The sequence below is a fragment of the Synchiropus splendidus genome, chromosome 5 (assembly GCF_027744825.2).
Source record: "Synchiropus splendidus isolate RoL2022-P1 chromosome 5, RoL_Sspl_1.0, whole genome shotgun sequence".
Lineage (NCBI taxonomy): Eukaryota > Metazoa > Chordata > Actinopteri > Syngnathiformes > Callionymidae > Synchiropus > Synchiropus splendidus.
This window is the reverse complement of record NC_071338.1, coordinates 14069199-14091959: the sequence shown is the minus strand read 5'-3', so window position 1 is coordinate 14091959 and position 22761 is coordinate 14069199. Positions and strand designations below refer to the sequence as shown.

General features: G+C 40.3%; 1 protein-coding gene across 2 annotated transcripts in view; it reads right to left on the bottom strand.

Annotated features, from left to right (window-relative positions):
- The window catches only part of LOC128758710 (zinc finger protein 609-like), a 67023-nt gene that overhangs the window by 24933 nt on the left and 19329 nt on the right, over positions 1 to 22761 (bottom strand). For both annotated transcript variants that reach the window (XM_053864951.1, XM_053864952.1), the window contains exon 2: positions 20825 to 21691. In XM_053864951.1, coding sequence (XP_053720926.1) covers positions 20825 to 21568 — 744 coding nt within the window. In that variant the 5' untranslated portion in view covers positions 21569 to 21691. The remainder of the gene's footprint in view (positions 1 to 20824; positions 21692 to 22761) is intronic.

Below are 22761 nucleotides of genomic sequence, written 5' to 3'. Positions count from 1 at the left end.
CAGTGATGTACGCAGATCTTTCATGGAACTGCTCTTCTAGAACATACAACAGTAGGGACAAATATTGGCTGGATAAAGACGTGTTTTTGTGAGGCTGTAGTTTGGCATTCAATACATATGAATAACAAGGCAAGCTACCGACTGCAGGGAGGGTTGATGAACTGGTAAACTAAATATTCATCTGTCAAACCAGTCTGAATTTTAAGTGAAGGAAAGTTAACTCAAGGCAACACTGTTGCAACATTCCATAACCTTCAGAACTGCGTTTTCCTTTTTCTAGTATAGATTTTCACGCTCCACGCACTTTTGTTCTTTCAAACAGAACAAATCCATTACAGTTGTGTATGAAACCAAATTCCTTTAAACAAAATGGGCCTACTGAGAATGAATATTCGCTGCTATTTGCAGCTCATATCTTGATTTAATTAGAGCACTGTCTTGGCACAGACTTTGAACATCTTTGCTGGGTAACTGAGGACAAAGCCAAGAGATTTCTCCACTGCTTTGTTTCAGACACCAAATTAAGAATACACAAAAGTCCATGTATTCACCAGTAATCTGGGACATTCAGTAATCTATAGCATGCATTTACTCACTACGACAGAGGGTTTGGGTATCGACTCACTAACACTTCATGAGTGAGCTCCTCGAATTCATTCTGCTTTGACAGCAGCAGAGATTGTACAAAGATAAAGCTCTGATTGACATGAAAGTCATCTAACTTGATTACTAAAACCTTCACAAAGTCTGAGGAACAAAGAAAAACAAAGGACTAGATTTGCTTTCAAGTGAGTTTGCTAAATAATTGTTTTCAAGGGAATAATGTCTTTAGTAAAATGACAAGGAAGTTCGCTTTGAGGCACAGTGGAATCACACACACTGAAAAGACGTGTGAGCGCCCCACAACTAACAGATGTCAGGGGCGTCCCGGGACACATTCATTGTGGAAACCAATCGGAATATCTCCAGCATTAAAAATGTATCAGCGTGCCAGAACAATGACACCAGCGATAACACTCACAAGATGTGAAGTGGTCTGAACTGCTGACAGAATGGGGGTGGGGGAAGTTGCAGCAGCTAAATGAAGACAAATGCCACAAGGACATTTGCATTGAATTTAGTGGTCAGAAAAGACAATGTTTTTGAGCGTGACTCAAGTTTACAGGTCGGCTCGGATCAATAACTGGTATTTCTGTAAATGTGCCATCAATTTATATTGACATCTCATTCTTCTTAATGTATTCACCAGTATTTTTTATTAGTATTTCCTTTTCATGGAAGTATTTACATAAAGTCAACAAGAGACTGCAGTTATAAGCAGTAGATAAGGAAGGATTCTCTTATTCAACTTTTATTCAAACGTGTGCTGACAGAAGGTTCAAATGGGCATCAGATTATTTTTCTTCACAACTACACAATCACTAGTTTTAAATTATAGATTGTGCAGCTGGAGGACAGTTAGCCTTCAGAGTCAAACCCTGTATGTTTACGTTTGATGTCATTCTAAATGTATTTTTATTTGACTTGATTTCTCACACAGCAGACATGAAATTACCCGTGACGTGATCAAAACAGGACCACAGAGACATCAAGAAGTTCAAGACAAAATAAAAAAATAAATGAGGAACTTACTGTAAAAAGGAAATAGAACAACTATTTGATCACCACATTTACAGTAGTTTGAAAAGTTTGCAAAGCCCAAAAAACTGTTGAGCAAATTCATTCTTTTATAAAGATTAATTAAAGCCATCTGAACAAGTTGCAAGCTAAATAACACATGTTCACAATGTTCTACAGTCCTCTCTAAAATACTCATCTCAGTCACCATGTAAAACAGCATTTTCAAACTGCAAGTTTTTTTTTAAACAGATCTGTCAAAGATTATCTTGGTCCATCAATTCTGTCCATTCCTCTAGGCAATGTAGTGAATAGGTCAGCAGACAACAGCAATATCTGTTGCAACAATAAACCACATTCACGCCAAGGTCATCCACCTCGCTCTGACGGGGAGCGAGGCTGTGCTGGGAGCAAAAATCCAGATAAGCTATGCTGAGCCTACAAGGATTTCTCTCTTGTCGCGGCCCACCATACTCATAAATCTTATCTTGCTGCACAGGGAAACCTGACAACCAACCGAGGGCCTGTCATCAACAGCTCAGACACCGAGATTCCCACCCAAACACGCATGATTCACCTTTTGCCTTTTTGTGAGCTTGGGAAAAACCTAGCCGATCGCGACAATGATGAGAGCTGTCTCCAGTTGCAGTTTATGGTTCCTCCTCATAGAAAGGAGTGTGTATTGAAGAGTGAAAATAGATTTACTTCACGACACAGTATCCACACTTCTTATTTACAGTAACACTTTCAAAAGCTGTACAAGACAAACAAGTGGTTATTCAGTATGCAGCCCCCGAGGGCTTGTAACCTCAAACTATTTATAGTGCTTCTCTCCCAGGGAGAATTTTTACATCCAACAACAAGACACAGTAGACAAAAACATATGCAAGAGAATTGAATTACTGTTACTGAACTACGTTACAACAACGGTGACAATGCAACCAAAAGCCAAGCATTAATATTTTAGCAGAAAGCAAATAATTCTTTTTAAAAGATCGCCATAAAAGTATCTCCTTTAAAAACATATATAACTTGAAATTTAAGTCTAGTCTAATGAATATATGCATTAAAATAACAAACGAAAAAAGTACTCTCGGAAGAGGCATAGAAACGATAAGAGAAAATATGTAAACATAAAAACTAGCAGCTTCATGTGAAACTAACAATGGCACTGGGACTGATCATTCGCCTGCACTGACCACCAGCGGTCAAACTGAACAACTTTTTAAGATCAAACAATCATAATAAACACTATCCCAAAGCCTCACTCACATTTATATTTGTACTGAAATGGATCCTTCAGTGAAGACTAGTTTCAATGCATAAAGGGTTGTGGCTTCTATTCACTTTAGCCACCATTGGCTTATGACGTCTCATGCTTACTCATGTCATCAGTGTTAAGATACTGAAGGGCAGAACGAAGAGACGAAAATATGTTAATATGACCACTATTGTTGATTAACACCAACAATCCCAATTACAAACGGGAATTAAAATTCAACAAAAACGAAAGATCAATGGGTCGCTGAGCTACATTCTTCTGCTGGACATCTATTTTTGCCCACCTCAGCGCTTCTGGTCAAAGAAAACATTCTTAGATTGGAGGTGTATAACAGCTGTAGGAGAAGAAAACAATTTCCCTTGTCAGTATTTGCAAAATAACAGTAGTGGCAAGGTGAAGAGGGAATAATAACGCACAGTATTCAGTGAGAATAGAGGCTGCACTCACTGGGCTGAGACTTCGGCTTGAGCTTGCTACTCTGATTGACCCCTGCTGCCTCTGCCACCGAGCTGAGACTGAACATGTCTCGATGGAAGTAGATGTGCACGATTACTGCAAGCCAGAGCCATCGTAGCCTAAAACCTAATAGATTAGTTCCAATTGTTGTGGCTATGAAGAGTGAAACCACGGTCCAAAATACATATGGCTCATTCGCTATGATCAAGTCCGCTTCCGCTGAACTTGTTTTGATGACTACAGTGTGCGACAACCTTTAACTTCATCCTCACAGCCGGGTGAGTGTCTATTGCAAGTGCGTGTCCTAACAGACCAAACAGGAAATGCGTCTACTTTATCACATTTCGAGTCACTTTAAAAGCAATTGGGAGCAGTCAGAAACCAGATATATGCAGTTGTGCATGACAAAGGAAGCCTCGGTCTTTTAACATCCGTGAGACACTTGTTTAGTCAGAGGACATGTGGCAACGTGTCAGCACAATACAGGGCTAATTCGCACAGCAGCCGCTGGTAGGGATTCTCTAAACAAATTATGTCCGTGCCTTTTAGATCATTCAAACAATAAGTCAGGCAGCAGTTATGTCAGGGGAGCGCCGGAAAAGTGAAACCCAGTACAACACACCAAATCCCTCCTGTCTCTGCCAGCCTCTTAGCCGAGGTCTGCTGCTCTCCGCCATCGGAGTTTGATGACCTTGTTAGTTGGAGTGCCTAATCTGCTAATGCCCTGATAAAAATAAACAGTCAGCACAGACATTGTACTCCCCCTCCTCCCTCTTTTGTTGTCAGCAGCTGCTATCCATGAACACAGATGATCCCTACATCTTTATTTATCCAGTAAATGAATGGTCAAACGGATACTGAAGAAACAGGTTGGCCGGAAATCTGGATTATCAATTCCAACAGTCAGCGATGACATTTTCATTTGATGAAGAAATGTAAACCAACCATGCTATAACCGTGGGCACACTGTAATCACACTTCCTCTTGTCCTTCACCATTTCAATGGCATTGTGAAAAAGATAATGGAGGTAATAAAGGATTTAAATAGGGATGCAAACGAATATTCAAGGCCAAAAAAAAAACACAAAAAACATTCGGCTTAAGTGGCGTGTGACACCATCAAAAAACATGCAGAGTAGACTGTATGATGATTTTCACTTGTAATCCACAACGCAATGTAGTAGAATACGTTTTTTAAACACACCCACCGATGTGAAACAAGTTTTGCAAGACCACGGATGAATTTCTGGCAACCCACTACACCATTCTCAGACGCGCTGTTGTAGAAACACAAGTCAAAGAATTCACCCCTTCATCGGTGACCGCACCAAATCACGTGCTTACTTCATGGTCATCTGGTAACAAAGTCAAAACTATTTTGACTTTCCCACCCATGTATCTCACATTTCCTCTTCCTTTGACAATTTCTTTGAATGAAGCGCCGCTGAGATTCAAAGGCCAATTTGAACTTTTTGGGATATTTTTAACATTATTAGCCTATTCACTATGCCTGAACAGACTTGTGCCAAAAGGACAATAGTTCATTTGTATGTGTGGGTTTATCTATTTAAACACATTTTTTAGGACTAACAAAAAAACTAAAAAAAGCAGAAATATTTTTTATGTGTCAAAAATATGTCATAAGATAAAAAAATAACTTTCTTTGAAAAACACATATACAAATGTATTCTAGACTATTTATACAATATAAAAAAAACAATATCTGGAATTAGTCAGTATTTGGGCCAAGGGTTTGAAATTTTCTTCGGCAACAAATTTTCATTTCGTTGGCACATCCCTGCTTTGAATCTCTTTCTGCAATACATACAGCACTTTTAAAATGATATAGTGTACACTTGATCACTACTTCCACTCAATGGCATTATTTAAACTGTGTCGCTCGACATGCATAAGCACTAAGCAAGTGGCTACACAGACAGACTGTGTAGTATTGTCGTACTATGCAAGCTTTTTAAAAAACAAAAAGCATGTGTTTTGGGGTCGACCACTCATTAGGACTCCTTTGAAAGAGTTGAAGTAATGAAACAAAAATCACTGAATGGGACGGGTCAAATACCTTTGTAAGGAATTTTAGTTACCGCATGGCTAGTTTGTCAACCTCCGATAATCGAGTGGATCGTCACTGTGACTGATTTACATATAATTGAGAGAATAACCCTTAATCTTAACAAGAAAAAAATGTTACATTATCAGACTATGGATCAACTGTGTCAAATAAGTGAAATGTCAACACCACGCAACACACTATGCAAGTAAACAGCTGGAGGGTGTTATTGGGTGTCATTATCTTCCTATTCTTCGAATGTATCTTTCATTCGATTGTTTACTGACATGGTTCTCTCTCACTGCCATGGATAGTTTTTGCCTAGTCTCATTGTGAATTTAATTCTATTTCTTTTCACAATTTTTAAGTGAAAAAAGGAGCAAAAGGTAAGTATTTTAATGTATTCTTCTATCTAAAGCGTGTGAAAAGACTACTGCAATATCCAGTCCTTCAAGGGATGCATAACCCTAATGAATATGATTAAGTATAATTTAGATTTCCAGCTGGACAGAGGGCCGGCTTGCAAAACATAATTGAATGTGCGGCTCAGCTCATCACCAAGGACTAAACAACTCCCCAGCCTCCACTACAAAGAGAAGCTCATTTCCATCTTAACTTCATCTTTATTGATCCACTCAGGCATATACTTCCACTGCTTCTATGAGCTACAATAGTTGGGGATATTTGGAAGCAGTGTTATACTCTTTTACCCATCACAGAGAACAACACGATACGTATCCACTGCGGTAACACAGAAAAAAACATCGCAAACTCAAAGCAGCCAGCATATAAAACAGAAATCCTGGACGCATGCCGAGCTATTTCACTTAGACGGGAATGAGCACCATTCTTAACATGCCGAGGCATCAACCACAAAGAACATTTGTGCAGCAGCAGTCAACATGGAAGACCAGCGGGGCATGACTTTCTCTCCTTGTTAAATGATTTCAGGTTTACAAGAACATCTAGATTGCAAATACAACATGGAAAGAGCCTGTGTGTGCGGTTTTGATTTTAACAAATTGGGTGTCTGCATTTCGACGTGTACAAACATGTTTGTCAGCACATACCATCTGCTTACACAGTGTGTATGGTTCATGTGGACACAGACAAATGACTGCATGTATTCCCACTCAGACCCTAATGGTCGCGCAAATCCCAAGGAAAAGAGCTTAAGCTACATGAAGTAATCATTATCCACAAGTCAATATGTAATCCAGACAAATAAAGGTTACCACAATGGATGGAACGCAGGTTTCACCCTTCAAAGCCACAACAATTGAACTAATCAATGAGGTTTAGGCAAAATTGAGATTTTCGATTTAGCGACATTTCCAAGTACATATTTTTTTTTAGAAACCAATCAAAAAGTAGACAAAAATAGGGACAAAATAGTGTTTTACAAAAGGTGTAGTGACATATACTCAGGAAAAAACTTCACAATGAATCTGAAATCTATCAGTTCAGGATACAATTGTTGATGAATGTAGTGGTCTACTTTATGTATTGAACATGTATTTGCATGACACAAGGTGCCGCATCACATAAAGAAAGGGAGTCGTAGTAAACCATGTGTTTTGAGTTAGCAGGCGCTTGGGTTACAATTGGTGAGCTAACATATCCACATTGGAGTCCAGAGATCCTGATAATGCAGACTCCAACAATGACATTCTTAATTCAATTGGAACAGTAATTTGATTTATTCCTTTTTTCAAGTATTCTTTATGCTGTCATCCTGCATCTATTACATGTAACAGCCAGTAAATCACTCATGGACCATTAAAATAATCAATGCCAAGGCTGAATCCAGCTAGAAAATCCAATGTAAATGAACAGACCTTCACTTGGGTCGGGCACAACACTCTATTGGCGGAACAGGCATCTGTTCTAGTCACGGCCGTAACAACAATTCAACGTGATCAATGGTAATTGATTATTGAAGCGAATCCAGTCACAGATTTTTCTTTGGTTACATCAGGATGATTTCCCCTTTCAGCGGCGTTGCTGAACATTGATGCACAGGCAGGTCATACAGGTGGCCTGCTGCCACCTTTTAAATGATAACAATACTGTACATTCCCAGAATATTTACCATCCAGCAGTCGATATCCTATCATTCCAGAAAGGAATTAGGGTTTTAAGGGCAGACTCAAATTAACACCTCACTCATGTCACCCTTGACTGATGTGGGAGCTCAGCTTTTTGCTCGATGTTGTAACACTAGATGGGGATCAACATGGCTGAGATTGGTATGTTACGGCTCAGTACAGTTCCACCCCAGGTCTCTCCCTTCCACATGCCCAATTTGTTTCCCAACACTTATTAATGGCCATTAAATCGTCATTGTTTTCATGGATGAGGGTTGAAAAACCTGGCATCAAACTATGAACAGCATATAATCCAAGTGGGGGCAAAAATGACTCCGCGAGACGGTAAACACAGCTTCCACGGAGAGTGCTTCACTTTCTACTTTATAATGCATCGCTTCTGTATTCAAGGACACTGATGCATTTCCATTGAGCATATCAGCATTCAGGAGGGAACGCTGCAATGGCAGAGGTGACTTTGATATAATGGTACGGCTGGAGAAGGAAAAAGAAGTGCAAGAAAAACTATCAAAGGTTTATCCGCATAAGTCAGACATGTTTCCGTGTTGATAAAAAATAAATGAGAATACTTCAATCAATATGGTGGACCATATACACAAAAGGAGATCAATCACACTCCAGTTTATTCAGGACGTGTGAATATACACTCAAAGGGACTATGAAGTCAAGTTGACTGTAAAGCGGAGGTTGAAACGTTTATAGGTGCCTTGTTCATTCACTGTTTATTTTATGTACATGGTGGATGTCAGGTTTCATTTCCCCCTGTTGCCTATATATAATCTTCGCCATTTGAAATCCACATGCACAGCCTGATCGCAGGTACTGATCACAGTGCAGTTGTGTCAGATGTAGGACGAGAAAAACATTCTAAAGCACCAACTTAAACAAAACACCACTTTTAAAGTGTGTAACTCTTCTTTAGCAAAGTCCCATTTCCATAAATACACAGTCAAAAGAGCAAAACAGAAGCTCAGAAAGTTTCTGCACAGGACAGTGCTCTTCAGTTAAGAAGCATTAGTGACTGTTCTTTATCGCAGGTCAATGCATAATAGCTTCAGCATAACTCCCAGCACATTGTTATTTTAATGCTTTGGCCCCCACCCTGGCCCTGGTCAAAGAGCCTCTGTCTGCTGCATAAATTTAAACGGTCATGTAAACACTGACTGCCTCCTTGATTTCAATGTCAACTCGTTCCAGGTCATCAAGTTTGTAGTTGGAGTTGGCAGAGCAGTTCAACTTCCACTCGAGAATGGAATAAGTACAGTTTAACACTGCTGTTGCTCTTAATATGCTCACTTTATTTATTTCACTTAGGAAGCAGGAGTTCGGAAGGAGGAAGGTTTTATGGATTCAGTGCTGATGAGGCATTAAGCTTTTGGACTTGGGCCCAGGTCAGTGAGCCACAAACTCACCCATCCCCCCCTCCAACGTGTTCAATTTGAAGGCCTTTGCTCCAATAAAGAGAGAGCTGAAGAATTTAAATTTCATTTAAGAGCATCATTTTTACTGATTTTATTGTCGGATAACCGTATTTATTAGCTTGCTACATGTCAGCGCAAACAGAGCTGAACAAAAAGGTGTCACTGTGAACAATGAACAGCTTCTACACCATCATTCTGCCTCTACTTCCCCCTAGTTTACCAGTTCAACCGCGATGACAGACGTATTAGAGTCCCCTAAAGCTGAGAGCTCAGCCCCGGGAGATTACAGGGGGATAAGCGACACATAATTATTGTTTACAGAGAGCACTTCTTTCACATAAACACTTGCGCTCTGTTAGCATATTTCCCAAATCATCACCAAAGCCATTTTAAACCAAAGTTCATATAGAAAGGTTTTCATTGTAAGAACCCATTGTACACACACAGTTGATACATTACAATTCGATTATAAACACACTGATAATGTGATTATAAATGGAGTAATTACTGTGTAATCCTCCAATGTATTATAGAGTGAAGTGGCGATCCATGGATTTTTTTCACAAAACAGCCGCAGTTTTTTTCTTACAATTTTCAAATGCTTTGTTTCCATAATGAGTGTATGGAGAAAAAAACAATAATAGTGCAGTTAACAATCTGAATGACTTATATTTTTGAAACAAACATTCATTCATGTTTATGAATGTTTGACATTGGTGCTTGCGCACACTCATGTTCTCTCTTTAATTTCTAACACTGATATATCCCCTTTCAATACCCTTTTGAGGGTGAATTAGAAAGAAGCCGCACTCAAAGAGAAGAGTGGAATGAAGGGGGCGGGAATAATCACTAGGGTCTTGCGTGGATTAGAATGTGAAAGAAAGCCCTTTCATCTCAGCCCGGCATCATGCATGCGCTCCTGAAACACCGACAGCACACATCCAAACGGCGTTGTAGACTCCGTACAAAAGACAGTCCATCCATTTATTGGATAACTCTGGCATTGACTTGTGTTTTGAAAAGCCTATGATTCAGTAGTAATTGGAGAAAAAAAACAATTTTCTCTTGTTGATAGTGTAAGGCTCAACAACAAACTTTGGCTCTTGGACAAAAAAGGGAGGCGAGGGAGGGTGGGCACAAGCTCTGACTTGCTTCTCCAATTTCTTGACTTGAAATCTGGACTGCTGCTCTATTTTAAGAAAGTAACCTTTTTGACATCCTGCAAAAGTAGCAGGGGATAAGTCATATAAACCCCCCCTCCACTAGGAAACATCAGGGCACTCAAGAACAACGGCGCCTGGCAGATAAGGAAATGGATTAGCAGTTACTCCAGTTTGCCCTTTTGTCCACCCAGGGAAGGGTTTAACTGGGTGTAAAACAGAGACGGCGTGATGATGTTATCGTCTGTCAGATGCAGTTATTCTGCAGAGGTTCTGTCAATCACACATTGTCAGTGATGTCTCGCGTGTTTGTCACAACTACTCAGATGTGATGTTTTTTCAGTGACGAATAGTGCACAGTAGAGCAGCAGCAAGAAGAGTTTTAGCAGTGTGATGAGGGCAATATATATATATCAGTGTGATCTAGGGGAGTAGAACTGCGGTGAAATTCGTTGGATGTCGGTCATTTTAATGTGGATGTCTCTCGGTTTTCCTCTGCCACGTATGAGAAGGGGAGGTCTTTAAATGATGCAGGCACGCAATCGCTGAAACTGTTCGTGACGGACGTGTTCTTGCATTGTGTAATCGCGCAACAACTTTGTATAGATGGAGAACATAATAGTCTTATAACACTAAATATTTATAGAATACACTGCACAGGATAATCATGCTTTCTTCTGGCTAAGGAAGTTTTTGCCACCACGGTTATTGATGCTATAAAACAAGGTCACTACCATGAAAAACATTTCACAAGGAAATTGTAGTATTTCTTAGAATTACGATTTCAGGACAAAATTTAACTAAATGCGAATCCATTGATAGTCACAACTGTCTTCAAATCAAGCATCGCAATATTAACAGCGTACTAAAACATTTACAGGAATGACAATAATAATGAATAACTGAAGTTAATAAAACATTTAAATTTTACTTCATTAGAAAATTGGATGGGCATAATACAAGCGCAAAAACTGAATCCTCCATAAAACAGAGCAAACAATTCCGACAAACCTGGCTGAAGCAGTTGCGGGAGGGAATCACCCGCTTCTGTCTGTTGCCACAAATCACTCTCAAATGACCAATGCCGTTTTTCATGGAGATTAATCCCCTAACTGCACTTCTGGTCCAGCTGACGCCACTTCAGAAATTGAGCAGCAACTGGAGCGAGATATAAAAACAGTTTGAACGACCAAACCGCGGCGGAGGCGGAGAGGAATAGACAAATAGGTTCAAATGGGCACTATGCGGCGCAGTCGCCATTTTTGCTCATTTTTACACAAGGTACAGCGGGTGCACAGCCAAAAAAAGGGGGGAAAAACGCGACTGTCACTCTCTCATTATCAAGCTGTTTGAAATCGCAATTTAGATCAGAATACAATAAATCTGTAGCCTTAGTATCTACCATTCTAAACTATCAAAAATCAGCCTTAGCTACCACAACTACAGTTCATTAAAGGGCTGGTGAATGAATTAGCCCAAACAATGTGATAGAAAAGTAGTGCATTTTTGGTGCACCAAGTTAAAATAGCAGAAGAACTTCCAACAAATAATAGCTGCACAGCAAGCAATTTCCATTATATGGAATATACATTTGTGTACGTAACACTTCTGTAGTTGTCAAATTAACTTGACTGAAGTCACACATATGCCCATAGTAGGACGTCGCATTCAAAGGCAGCGGCAACTTTCGTCGTAAGACGTACATCTATTTTAGGTCTCAACTGACTTGCAGCGTCAACAATGCCTTTATTTGAATCTCAGGATAAGCCACTTGGGCATATGATATAAGTCACAAATATTGTGCACTTTTTTTAGGAATCATTCTCACCCAATGTCAATAATATTAAGGACGTGAAGCCAAATTATTAGGATTCGGGAAAACATTTTAGCTCACACAAAAGCTGTTTTCATGATTGGATTGTACGCTGTTGTATAAAGTTATGTCTTCTGTTTCTGTTTTTTTTCTGTTCCCGTCATTCGTCATCATAATGTTTCTTTATGGATTTTTCTGTTAAAAACATGCCGAAAAGCACCATCATCATGTCTACTACCATGGTGTGTGCTGAGTTTTGTCTCTACTCCGTTCTATCGCAAATGATAACACAGAATAATTCTGATGGCATGACAGCTTTCAATTTGTTGTGCGTCACAATCATTTACATGTACCAGAAGCCCAGCAAAAAATTGTGTGACAGTAAGCAGAACCACCAATAGCTGAGGCAGCATGAATGTAAAAATCATTCAACGTGTTGTTGATGAACGGCATTGATTTTTATCAAGGTACACATTCTACTACATTTTTTACATTGACACGACTCAATGACCAGAAAAACTCAACTACAGAATGGTGCTTTCAGCCATAATCGAATCCATCTTTCTTTTGTTCACAGGATATGTGTATGTAGGTCATGATGTGACTCTCCTTGTACAATAAGATGCATGAATAAGAGCAAAGACGGAAAACTAAAACTGAAGCTGAGAAAGTTTTGAGACCGCAAGAGACTGAGAGTGTTGGTTAAGTGGGAATGACCACTTTTTATAAGCCTTCTTCTCCCACTCGAAAACACAGAGGGCAAATGGTGGTCAGAAAACAAACAATGGTGTAATGAGGCGGAGAAGCGATTTACCAAACCTGTTCTATTTAACAACACACTGGCTGTAAAAATCCCCTTAGAGAAGTATGTGGAGAAGGAGGGGCAGGGGCAAGAAATGCAATCCTCTCTATAATCTCGCTTGCTCAACTGCCTCCCAGTTAACTTCCTCTTTGTTTGACTAAACCCTTTAACACTTTAAGCTGGAGGAAAGTGATGTAACGTCACAGTAAAAATAAATAATTGGCATCAAAGAGGATAAATGAGAATGGAAATCGACCACAAACATACAAGCATGGGAGAGCAGCTTTTAACAACGCCAGTTGAAAACTGACTAAACAGCCGTGAGGCCACATGGAGGGAAATCCCCGAGCAATATAATTATCCATGACGCTCTTATTTCTAAAGAACTGTTTATTATTAGTCCTTTCATACATCATCAAGGCAATCTACACGATGACAGACAAATGCTGCAACATTTTTACCAGACAAAATATCACAACCGTATTACTGCACAGACCATGTTAAATCATTGACACATTCATATGATCAACCCGTATGGTCTGGATTTCCGGAGAGATTAACCAGTTCAATGTCTGTTTAGCTTCACTGAAGCTGTTTGCACTTACACCATCAGACAGAGTGAGTCAGTTCAAAGCAATGACCAGAAGTGAATGGCAGTGATGTGAAATAGCACACAGTCACATTAAATTTGTTTTCAAATAAGTGCAGCAGCAAGTGTTGATCAGTAATGAATATTTCAATATACAGTATGCACTAGGTGTTGCTGGAAATCCTTCTTTTTCTGTGAGGGCATCTTGAAAGACAATTATGGACAATAGAAAAAAAAAAACATCTGAAGGCAAGTGGGTGGAGGACAGGCAGACTTCACCCAAACAGCCTTTATACGCAAAATAGAGTGACCAGGCCTTTGCACCTGGTCACTCTATTTTGCCAAGGGATACATGCCAAAACCCAAATGAAAAGACGAGAGGAAAAACAATCCCAAATGTTATTGGCATCTGAACTCACAAAACCACATGTGGAGATGATCTAGATCTGATTGATATCTTATGATCCAGATCAGCAATGCATCGCCCCAAAACTTCTATTGGGTTACTGGTTGAGACATCCAAACATATGCCGGGAGGGCATCTTCCCCATTCTGCAGGTCAAAATATGAACACTCAAAAGTAGACAATGAAACAGTCTATCCCACATAGGCAAATATCACACATGCACACTGGTATTTATCCGATAATTAATACCATAAATCAATCAATTATTGCTATTTGGATTATGGGAGATTAATTGTACTTTTATTTGCTTAACATTTTGCAGAAATATTGGATTACTCTGTTAGCTACATTTAAAACTCAACAAACTAAGGTAGTAAAGACCGTTTCTCAACGCTGAATGATCTTTAAATACGCTATACCACATTACACTCCCATAGCAAATGTTAAGTACGTGTTTAAAGAGCAATATTTATTTTGGATAATTCGCTGGTTTCCGCCCTGATGGTGTAATAAAACAAACGCATGTTTGACGTGATCTTAATGCAGCAGAATGCTCAAGCCTTCCAGTCATCTAACAGTCATACTAGGTTGTTGGGAAGAAGCAGAGGGTTCATCCAAAACAACTTGTTTTTTTGGATGAAGAGAACAGAGCGAACCAACTTTAAGCTGCCTCCGTCCTTGCTTCTAGAAAACAGCATCAGAAGGGGGCCAGCCTTGTCTGCTCCTCCCCACTGAGTGGGTTTTGTTCTGCTAATCAGACCACATGCCTCAAGGATTCAGGAATCCAAGAGCTCTCAGCCAGCTCCTCTCATACCACATACAGCCGCAACAGCCTGTGACAAACTATTCAGTGTGTTGGGGGTTAAAGACTCCATCCATTCATAATAGTGCACACCCCCCGTACTTAATCTCAGCCAGTTCTTTGCTTCCTCGCCCCCCCTTACTCCTTATATGCCCCCTTTCCCCCTCTCATTACCACACAGCCTTTTTAACTATCCACTGAAGGCCATTCTTCAGGGTGAACACAGGAAATATCAAATGCTTACAGTTGAAACAGTTCATCTTTTCATGACCGCAACATTTTACACAACAATCTAAACCTATAAACTGGAGATTTTTTACCCAGGTTGGCTGCGTCGAGGGACATAGAAAGACAGGATGTGACTACAAATCACATTCAAGGAAATAGTGATTCAGAAACAGAGGTAGGCATTATACCAAGCAAATCTTCATTTTGGCTCTCATCTTGGATTGTTTCCTCTCTTCTTGTTAACTACTCAGGCATCGAGAGGCAAAATGAAACACGCTGAAAATGTGCAGGCTGACAATAGAAGACAGCTGCTCTTGCTGCATAAGTCTTTCATGAGCTGAATTAGTTGTATGAGCCTTGGTTCCCCTCCCCCCCGAGCTTCCCTTATAGCAAGCTGATCCAGACACAGCAACACACCTCATGGAAATCAGACAAAATTAGGAGGGTAAGACGAAGCATGACAGCAGCATTGTTTGACAGACCTGAGATTGGTTTTCCCAGAAAGTGGCCAAACATGTTCACTGTCCACGATGAGAACCTCCACATGAATTTTTAATGGAGTGCTACGGCTTGAATTACAGTGGTGGGCAGTGTAGCATTACATGAAAGATCAAAGTGGATTTCACAAAACTGAACTGACCAACAATTCCACGAGGCAACTCCAAGTGGAATCAGATTTACAACACTGACTTCATAAGCCAGCGTTAAACATGTCTACAAGCTTCCATTGCTCACTAAACAATGTCCAAAAATGGTAGTTATAGGTCACCCATAACAAATCCAGAACTTAACAAAAAATACATAATAATAATAAAAATAAAAACCTTTCGAAATTATGTCTTTAAGCTCACTTTTGCAAGTCACAACTTGATCTTTCTTAAATATTCTAGGAAGCTTTTATGACAAGCACCAATGATTGCCCACAATTGTGCATTTGAGGTACAAGTGATCCTCATCTATAATGCTAAGCATTTGTCTAATAAACAGCCAGGTGTCACCACTCAGAAAGGTTTTTCAATTGTTTTGACTCGATTTGAAAACAACTAGGCCTCTTTGGATTGCAGACCTGCGTGAACGAGTGGAGGACTGGAGATGGCAGATAATGGATTCAAGGCTGCGTTCTTGCCACACACTGAGACCTGGTCTGTTCATTGGTCTGAGATAATACATAACACTTGAGAGACCGTGTATCCTTCTCTGAGTCTTTGACACATTTAAAAAATGATTCTCACCATGTCTCACGAAGCGGTTGTATCTTTTCATGCAGCATAGCCACCCCCACTGAGCAAGTGCCAAATTTTCCAGTCCAGGTACAAATAAACAGACAACCACACGTCAAATGGGCTGTGGTTGTGGAAGATGCTGCTATAAGTGTAATGTGTTACTGAGGCCTGGCAATGACAACAAGATAACAGCATTAAAAATGAATATATAAAACAAACAAGAATTTTGGTGGCAATTCCAAAAACTAATTGATTTTGGAGAGGAAAATATCCTGAGATATAAGCCATATAATGCTTGACTTGATGCTCCAGCATATTTTCTAGCCTCTGTGGATAATCCATTCTAATTCAGTTCAGTGGAAATTAAGTAGAAAATATTAACCATAGGATGAAGGATTAATGGTGCATGTTTAACATTTACCTTGAAGGGAGGGGGAAACTGCCTTAATCCACTGGCTGGTAAAGTGTGATTTCACAACTGTTCTGAGAGGTTGGTCCAGGGTCTCGCTCAAAGCTAACCATGCAGGTAAGGAGATCCAAGTGTGCGGACCCTTGTTTTCTAGGTTTAATCAAACACAATATCAGACTTTGTTTGAGTATTGCATCAAAAACCAGACGCCAGTGGCTTCACATTACTATCATTGCCTTCATCACATAAATCCAACATTTAATATCTATTTATTATTCTTGTGATTTCAAAAGCAACCTTTCATGATATTCTTCTGCAGAATCATGACGCTGTGCACACAGAGCCTAGTGGCAAACAATTAGTGTCAAATGTTTTCCATCTTGTAGCAAGGGACCGCCTGAGGCAGAGTGTTTCAAGCAGGCAGTGCAACAACATGCAAGACACACAACAGGAAAGAATTAGAGCAGCCACTAATCCATCAATTTACCATTGAAGATAACAATGGAAATACATCCACCGCTGTCTCCTCTCAGAATGAATCAAGCAACCGCCTGTTTTGTTTCTTCTCCAATCTCGTGCCAAATGATAGATTGCATTTGTATTTACACTGCTTCATGTGAAAGTTAGTGATAGACAAAACAAAGCAGAAGTAGTACTTCCAAGGGTCACCAGCATTAAGTCAACAAATACATAACAAGGAAGAAGAAATACAGTGTTTATATTTGTTCATATTTCAATTCAATTTTCTTTTCATATAATAATAATTCAGTCAAACACCGACACTGTCTCGTGACGTTAACAGGAGGTACCAACTGTGTAAACAAGCATGGTTAAGTGCTCAGACGCCAGGAAGCCACAAGCAATATCAGCTACGATTTGAGCGATTTGCCAATGTATTTGGAGGAAGAAGAGTGGGTTAACGTAAACCAGCGGCCAACAAAATGGTCCAGAAAGGGCTGCAGTGGGTGTGGGTTTTTGTTCCAACCAATCAAGCACACACAGCTTCACCAACCAGGTGTCAGTTGAAACTAGCAGCAGCTGACTGATCACTGACTACGGATTACCTGGCTGGTGAAACTATGAGCTTGACTGGTAGGAACAAAAACCCACACCCACTGCAGTCCTTTCTGGAACTGTTTGGTGACCCCTGATGTAAAAAAAGGACTTATTTTCATTCATACCATGTCGTTCTGGAAGCGATGATTTGGACTTTTCAGAGGATGAAGGGTCTGACACTGCGGACCTGCACCTAATGAATACGTCGACAGGTTGCGAGGTGTGCTTGCCAGTGTGCAGTTACAAAATCTGAAAAGATTCAGTTGCACTCAATGCGCTGGTTTTCCACCGGAAAAGGGGTTTAGTCCACCACTGTGCTTTGAATTCAGTTTTACACTTCGACGCTATCTAGTTTTGCTCGCAAAATGCTCCACATTTTACAGAACAACAAGGACTACAAAATGGCTGAATCACCATGCCACACACTTTTTAGGTCGTCTTAGTACTACTTAACTACTAAAAACATCCAGTCCAGAGATACCCACTGCAGCAGAATATGGAATTTCGGATTAGAACGGGACATAAAAGTTCAGATTCATGACAAACAGTAGGAAACGTGTCTTGACTGTGCACGATTTTTTTTATTTTTTTTGCCAAACCTGCAATGTGGCTGGTCATTTTTGTTCTGAAAAGTTTGCAGAGTTCAGTAGAACCTAGCATTAGCTGCTGTTTTGAAAACCAAACATAATTCTGTGAGCCTTCGTAGCAGGGTCTTCAGGAAAAGTAAACAAATGTCAATCTCATTCAGTCAGACACACGCTTCCTCATTTCCCAGGAAAATATTTAACCACAATGAAGAAATGTCTTCATTAAGTCTGCCTGCAGAGTGTCAATAGCACAACCCTCTGAGTGCCTTGCACTTTGGCTTTAAAGAAAAACTGTAGTTGAATTAATCTGGCAAAAGTATCACCAAAGTGTCACCAAATGACTTGGAAATAAACGGAGATTATTCCTGCCCATTGTAATGATGTTTCATCTGGTCAACACTCTAGAAAACTTTTTATTTACCGCTTTAAAGATTAAACATTACTGTTGTTTCATCGGCACTTGAAACAAATGATTGATTTTTTCTGTAGCTGAAGGCCATGTGCAAACATTCAGCAGGAAAGCTCATAACAGCTTCAACATGCCCTGTTTGGGAGAAACTACACAACGACATCAAAGTTCTTCAATGTATTTTGACTAAGGAAATAGAAGTGTTTTTATTCATTTTCAACACAACCAATAACAGTTTCATTAAAACAGCTGTGGGAAAAAAAAATCCTGAAAGCAATTGTGACAGACCTTCGCTAACCACACGAGTGTTTACACGGGGCCCCTGACAGGACCCCAGAGCAGAGGTGAGGTAACAGCTGCAATTAGTAGTGAGATAGGTAATAAAAATATTTCCCTTCTTAAAATGACAATGAGCGATTTCTGTTCAACAGCCTTTTAGCGACCTGGCACTACTTAAAAGGAGTGAGCAGTAACACAAGAGCACAAGTCATCTTGGCAGAGGCAAAGAGAACTAAAGAGATCCCTCTGCACTCCGAGCCCGACATCAGCGGCAATGCAGCCCGAGCTCTTTCATTAAAGCCAAGCCTTTCTTCTACCTCACCTCCGCTCTCAAAGCAACATTGCCAATGTAATTTTCCATGAGAGCTACTCCATTTATCAAGGCCGGTGCGACACTTAGGCAGCTGACGAACGTCTTATTCTACTGGATTTGTATAATGAGAGGTGGGAACCAGAGATGGACTCAGAGGTGGTTAGCAGTTGTACCATGGAGGTAAAGATCATTTATTTAAGATCAAACACTTTGGGGACCTTTAACTTCGGACATAATAGTGAAATTATAATACCATGACCAAAACACCAGAAGCTAATGCATGTAACATGATGATCTTTTATAGTTGGGTTGTAGTCAAGTTGAAAAGCTGGCATTGAACACAAGTGTTTTGCCAAAAGAGAAACACTCCAAACTACTTCTTACGCCAAAATAATTCCCAAACCAGTGTGCAGTTTTGCAGCACCGGGAGGACCAACAACACCACAAATAATTCACAAGCAATCCATTTGAAAATTTAGGCTAAGAAAAAAAAAAGTAACACCACGATCATGTAAAGCATTATGGACTATTAGCTTGAGAATTGGAAAACTAAGAGGATATCATCAACTCTGCACCAGCTTGGCTTTATCTGTAGAATCATTGCACCAGATCAAATCATGTTCCCTCTTTCAATGTCAAAATGGCTTTAGGGAGGTACAACAAGCTTGCTCTCTTTACAATCGTACTCTTCAATGTGTAATAAAGTTATCATTCCAAAATCTATAATTAATCGCTATTTATTCACAACTCTGTCAGGATACTCAAGCCAGATGAAATAAGTACGACCCTGTGTAGCTGCTCATTTTCACTTGGTATAGGAGGAATGTATGGATAGTTCTCCTGGTGTCCTGGATTTGAGGAATCAAACAAGCTCCCCATCCCCCACACCACTTTCCGAGCAGCAGGAAAAACGACGAAGGCGTGCTTTGCACCAGCTCCCTCCCCCACACACCGCTCCACAAGGCTTGTGGGATTAAGAATGGAACACGATGACAGACAAAAACAGTCCTCAGCACCACCCTGCTCTGCTGTCTTTTCTACTGTGGAAGCATGAAAGGACTGCGATGAAGCGTACAATAGGCACAGTGATTTAATAGATCGGCTGCGATGAGTCGGAGCAAAATAGTACAGATCTTTATGTTGCCACTGCTCGACAAGAATAACAGGAAACCCATGACAACTAATTAGCTGGCTATAATTGATTTATTTATCCTAATCTCTGGTTTGTTTTTCTATCAATTAGAAATATGGCAATAAGCCTTGCAGTTTAACAGTAATGTCATCGTGCTTTCAAGAAGTAGCAGTGTGTGGGTTGTTTCCCAGAGCGGGTCCCACCATCCTATTTCTCAAGGGCACTCTAATTCACCATGTGGCAATAAAAGAGAAAACAGCAGTCGGTCCTTTTATGTGTCACATGTCATCCCGCCTTAGAGGAAAGACTTTTTTTTTTCTCCGACGACATCAAGCCTACAGACCGCCAGAATTACTAACACCCTAAAGTGTGACGACAGATTCTCTTTTATATCCACACACACACACACACACAGTTCACACATATAATTTTGACGGAAACTATAGTTATGTGTTGGACAATGTATGTCACAAAACTCCTGGGTTAAAAAGGGAAGCTACCCCCACATAAATTAAAGAAAGGCCAATTAAAATTTAAATTAAAGGCCATATTTAAACCCCCGAAACCATTAAGACGAACAACTACCCACAAACACAGCAACAGCAAAAAACACAAAAACAGCAACAGTAAAAAGACAGACATCCAAAGTCAAATAGCAACAACTTACCTTTTCATTTTTCACCTTCTTTAAGGTCTTGCAATCGTTATTCCCATTCTCTACTTCCATTGGTTCAGAGTTTGGGGTGAGTGCTGGTATTATCCCAACAGGTTCAAGAGAAATATTTCCCATTTGATTGGCTTCTGCCAAGTCTGTGGATTGTGTGTTCTCAAAGGATGTGTTCCGACTATTTCCCAAAGCGACTTGGGCTTGAGACAGCTCCTTCTCAGAAGCAGTGATTGCTACAATAGGGGCTCCATCTGTTTTGTCCTTCTTGTTTTTGCCAACAGCGCCTTCCTTCTCTTTTTTACCACTTAAAACACCTCTGGCGGCTTTGCCCCCCTTTTCCATGTTCTTTCCAGAGGTGGAATTGTTGTTTGCAGCGCCTGCAGTCACTACCGGTTCCCCTTGAGTCCGTCCTGTAGTTTCTTTTTTGCTTCCGTCACCAGCTGACGCTTTACTATTGTCTTTAGAATTCTTATTACGCTTGTATTTGGATTTGCTTTCCTTGCCTTGAGAGCCAGACACTGGACTAACAAACCTGATGTTGTCGGGCAACGCTGCCACTGCGCTGGGTGGTGCCGCCATACCGTCCTTGGTGCCAGACATCTCAAGTTTGTCCTTCTCTAAGTCAGCGTCGAGATCAATAATCAGATTTCCTACACCGATATCCCATTCATCCCCGCTGTCGTAAGTGTCCACCGCATTAGAATCCACACCTTTCCCGCCTGCAGTGCCACCACTTAGGGACATTTTAGTGCAAACGGCCCAGGATAGCCTTGTTGAGGTCCAACAGCCTGTTGGACAGTTGGGACTCGGGGGGCAGGGTAACGGATAGCTTAGACTCTATGCCTTCCATTTATCCACATTGTTTTCCTGGAAAGAGAGAGGAAAAGAGCGGTTATGAAAAAGGCAATACAACGCTGCCGTCATTAAACAGGCTTTTATTGCATACAGAAGAAAAACTGTTTGCTTATGAGCCACTAATTCGGGGATGATCGCTGCCCAAAACAGTATTATAATACCCAATGGTGTGACAGCAGTGCTACATAGCACACACTCCATAATCACTTTCCACAGTCGTCATGGAAACCATCGGAAATGTAGCCTAAAACCTGCTTTGACAGCCAAGGTGGCCTCTCCGTTCTGAATGACTGGTTCTCTTTCACAAGGCACTGCTGATAATGTCAATGCTGATAAATAAGGAGTTGCTGGTCACACAGCGCTCCCTATTCTACCCCTACATAGTTTATGGGGCTGTGTCTTTTCAACTTGGAGCAGAATAGTAATTGTGCATTGACACCAAAGCTCAGACACATGAATGAAGCAGTGTATGTCCCACGAGACATAAAACAAATTCCCATGACTTGCTAACACAACACCCGAGAGGAAAGGTCTGCCCTTTAAACAGCAGTCACCCAGCTCAGAAATAAAAAAAAAACACCTCAATTATACGTTGCAGCTATTGAATAACAATTCGTAAAACAATTAATAAAAACTGTAAAACAAACTGCACAACTTCATATGTTAACTAAGAGATTCTTAAGCATAAAGAAGTACAGATCAGGACACTGATCATCTGAAGACCATGAAATAGAAATTCAAGACCATCATTACCATCAAATGTCAGAAAAAAAAGAAATGATAATTGTATGCTAAATAAGGTGCCATGAGGCAACATGTCCCTCTGTCAATAGATTAACAGCCCAGGTTACAGGCTACTAAAGGTGGGGAGAAAAACAATTCTGAGATGTATTATGATTTAAATGTGAAAAATTCTGAATCAATTCACACATGTCCAAATGCCCATTATACAAATGTACAACGTAAAACTCAGTAGTGCAGTGTGCTGCCGTCCGTACTTTACAGGGCACACATAAACAAACATGGCTGACTGCAAAATACAACAATCCTAACACAATTTCTGATTTCAATGTCAGATAAGC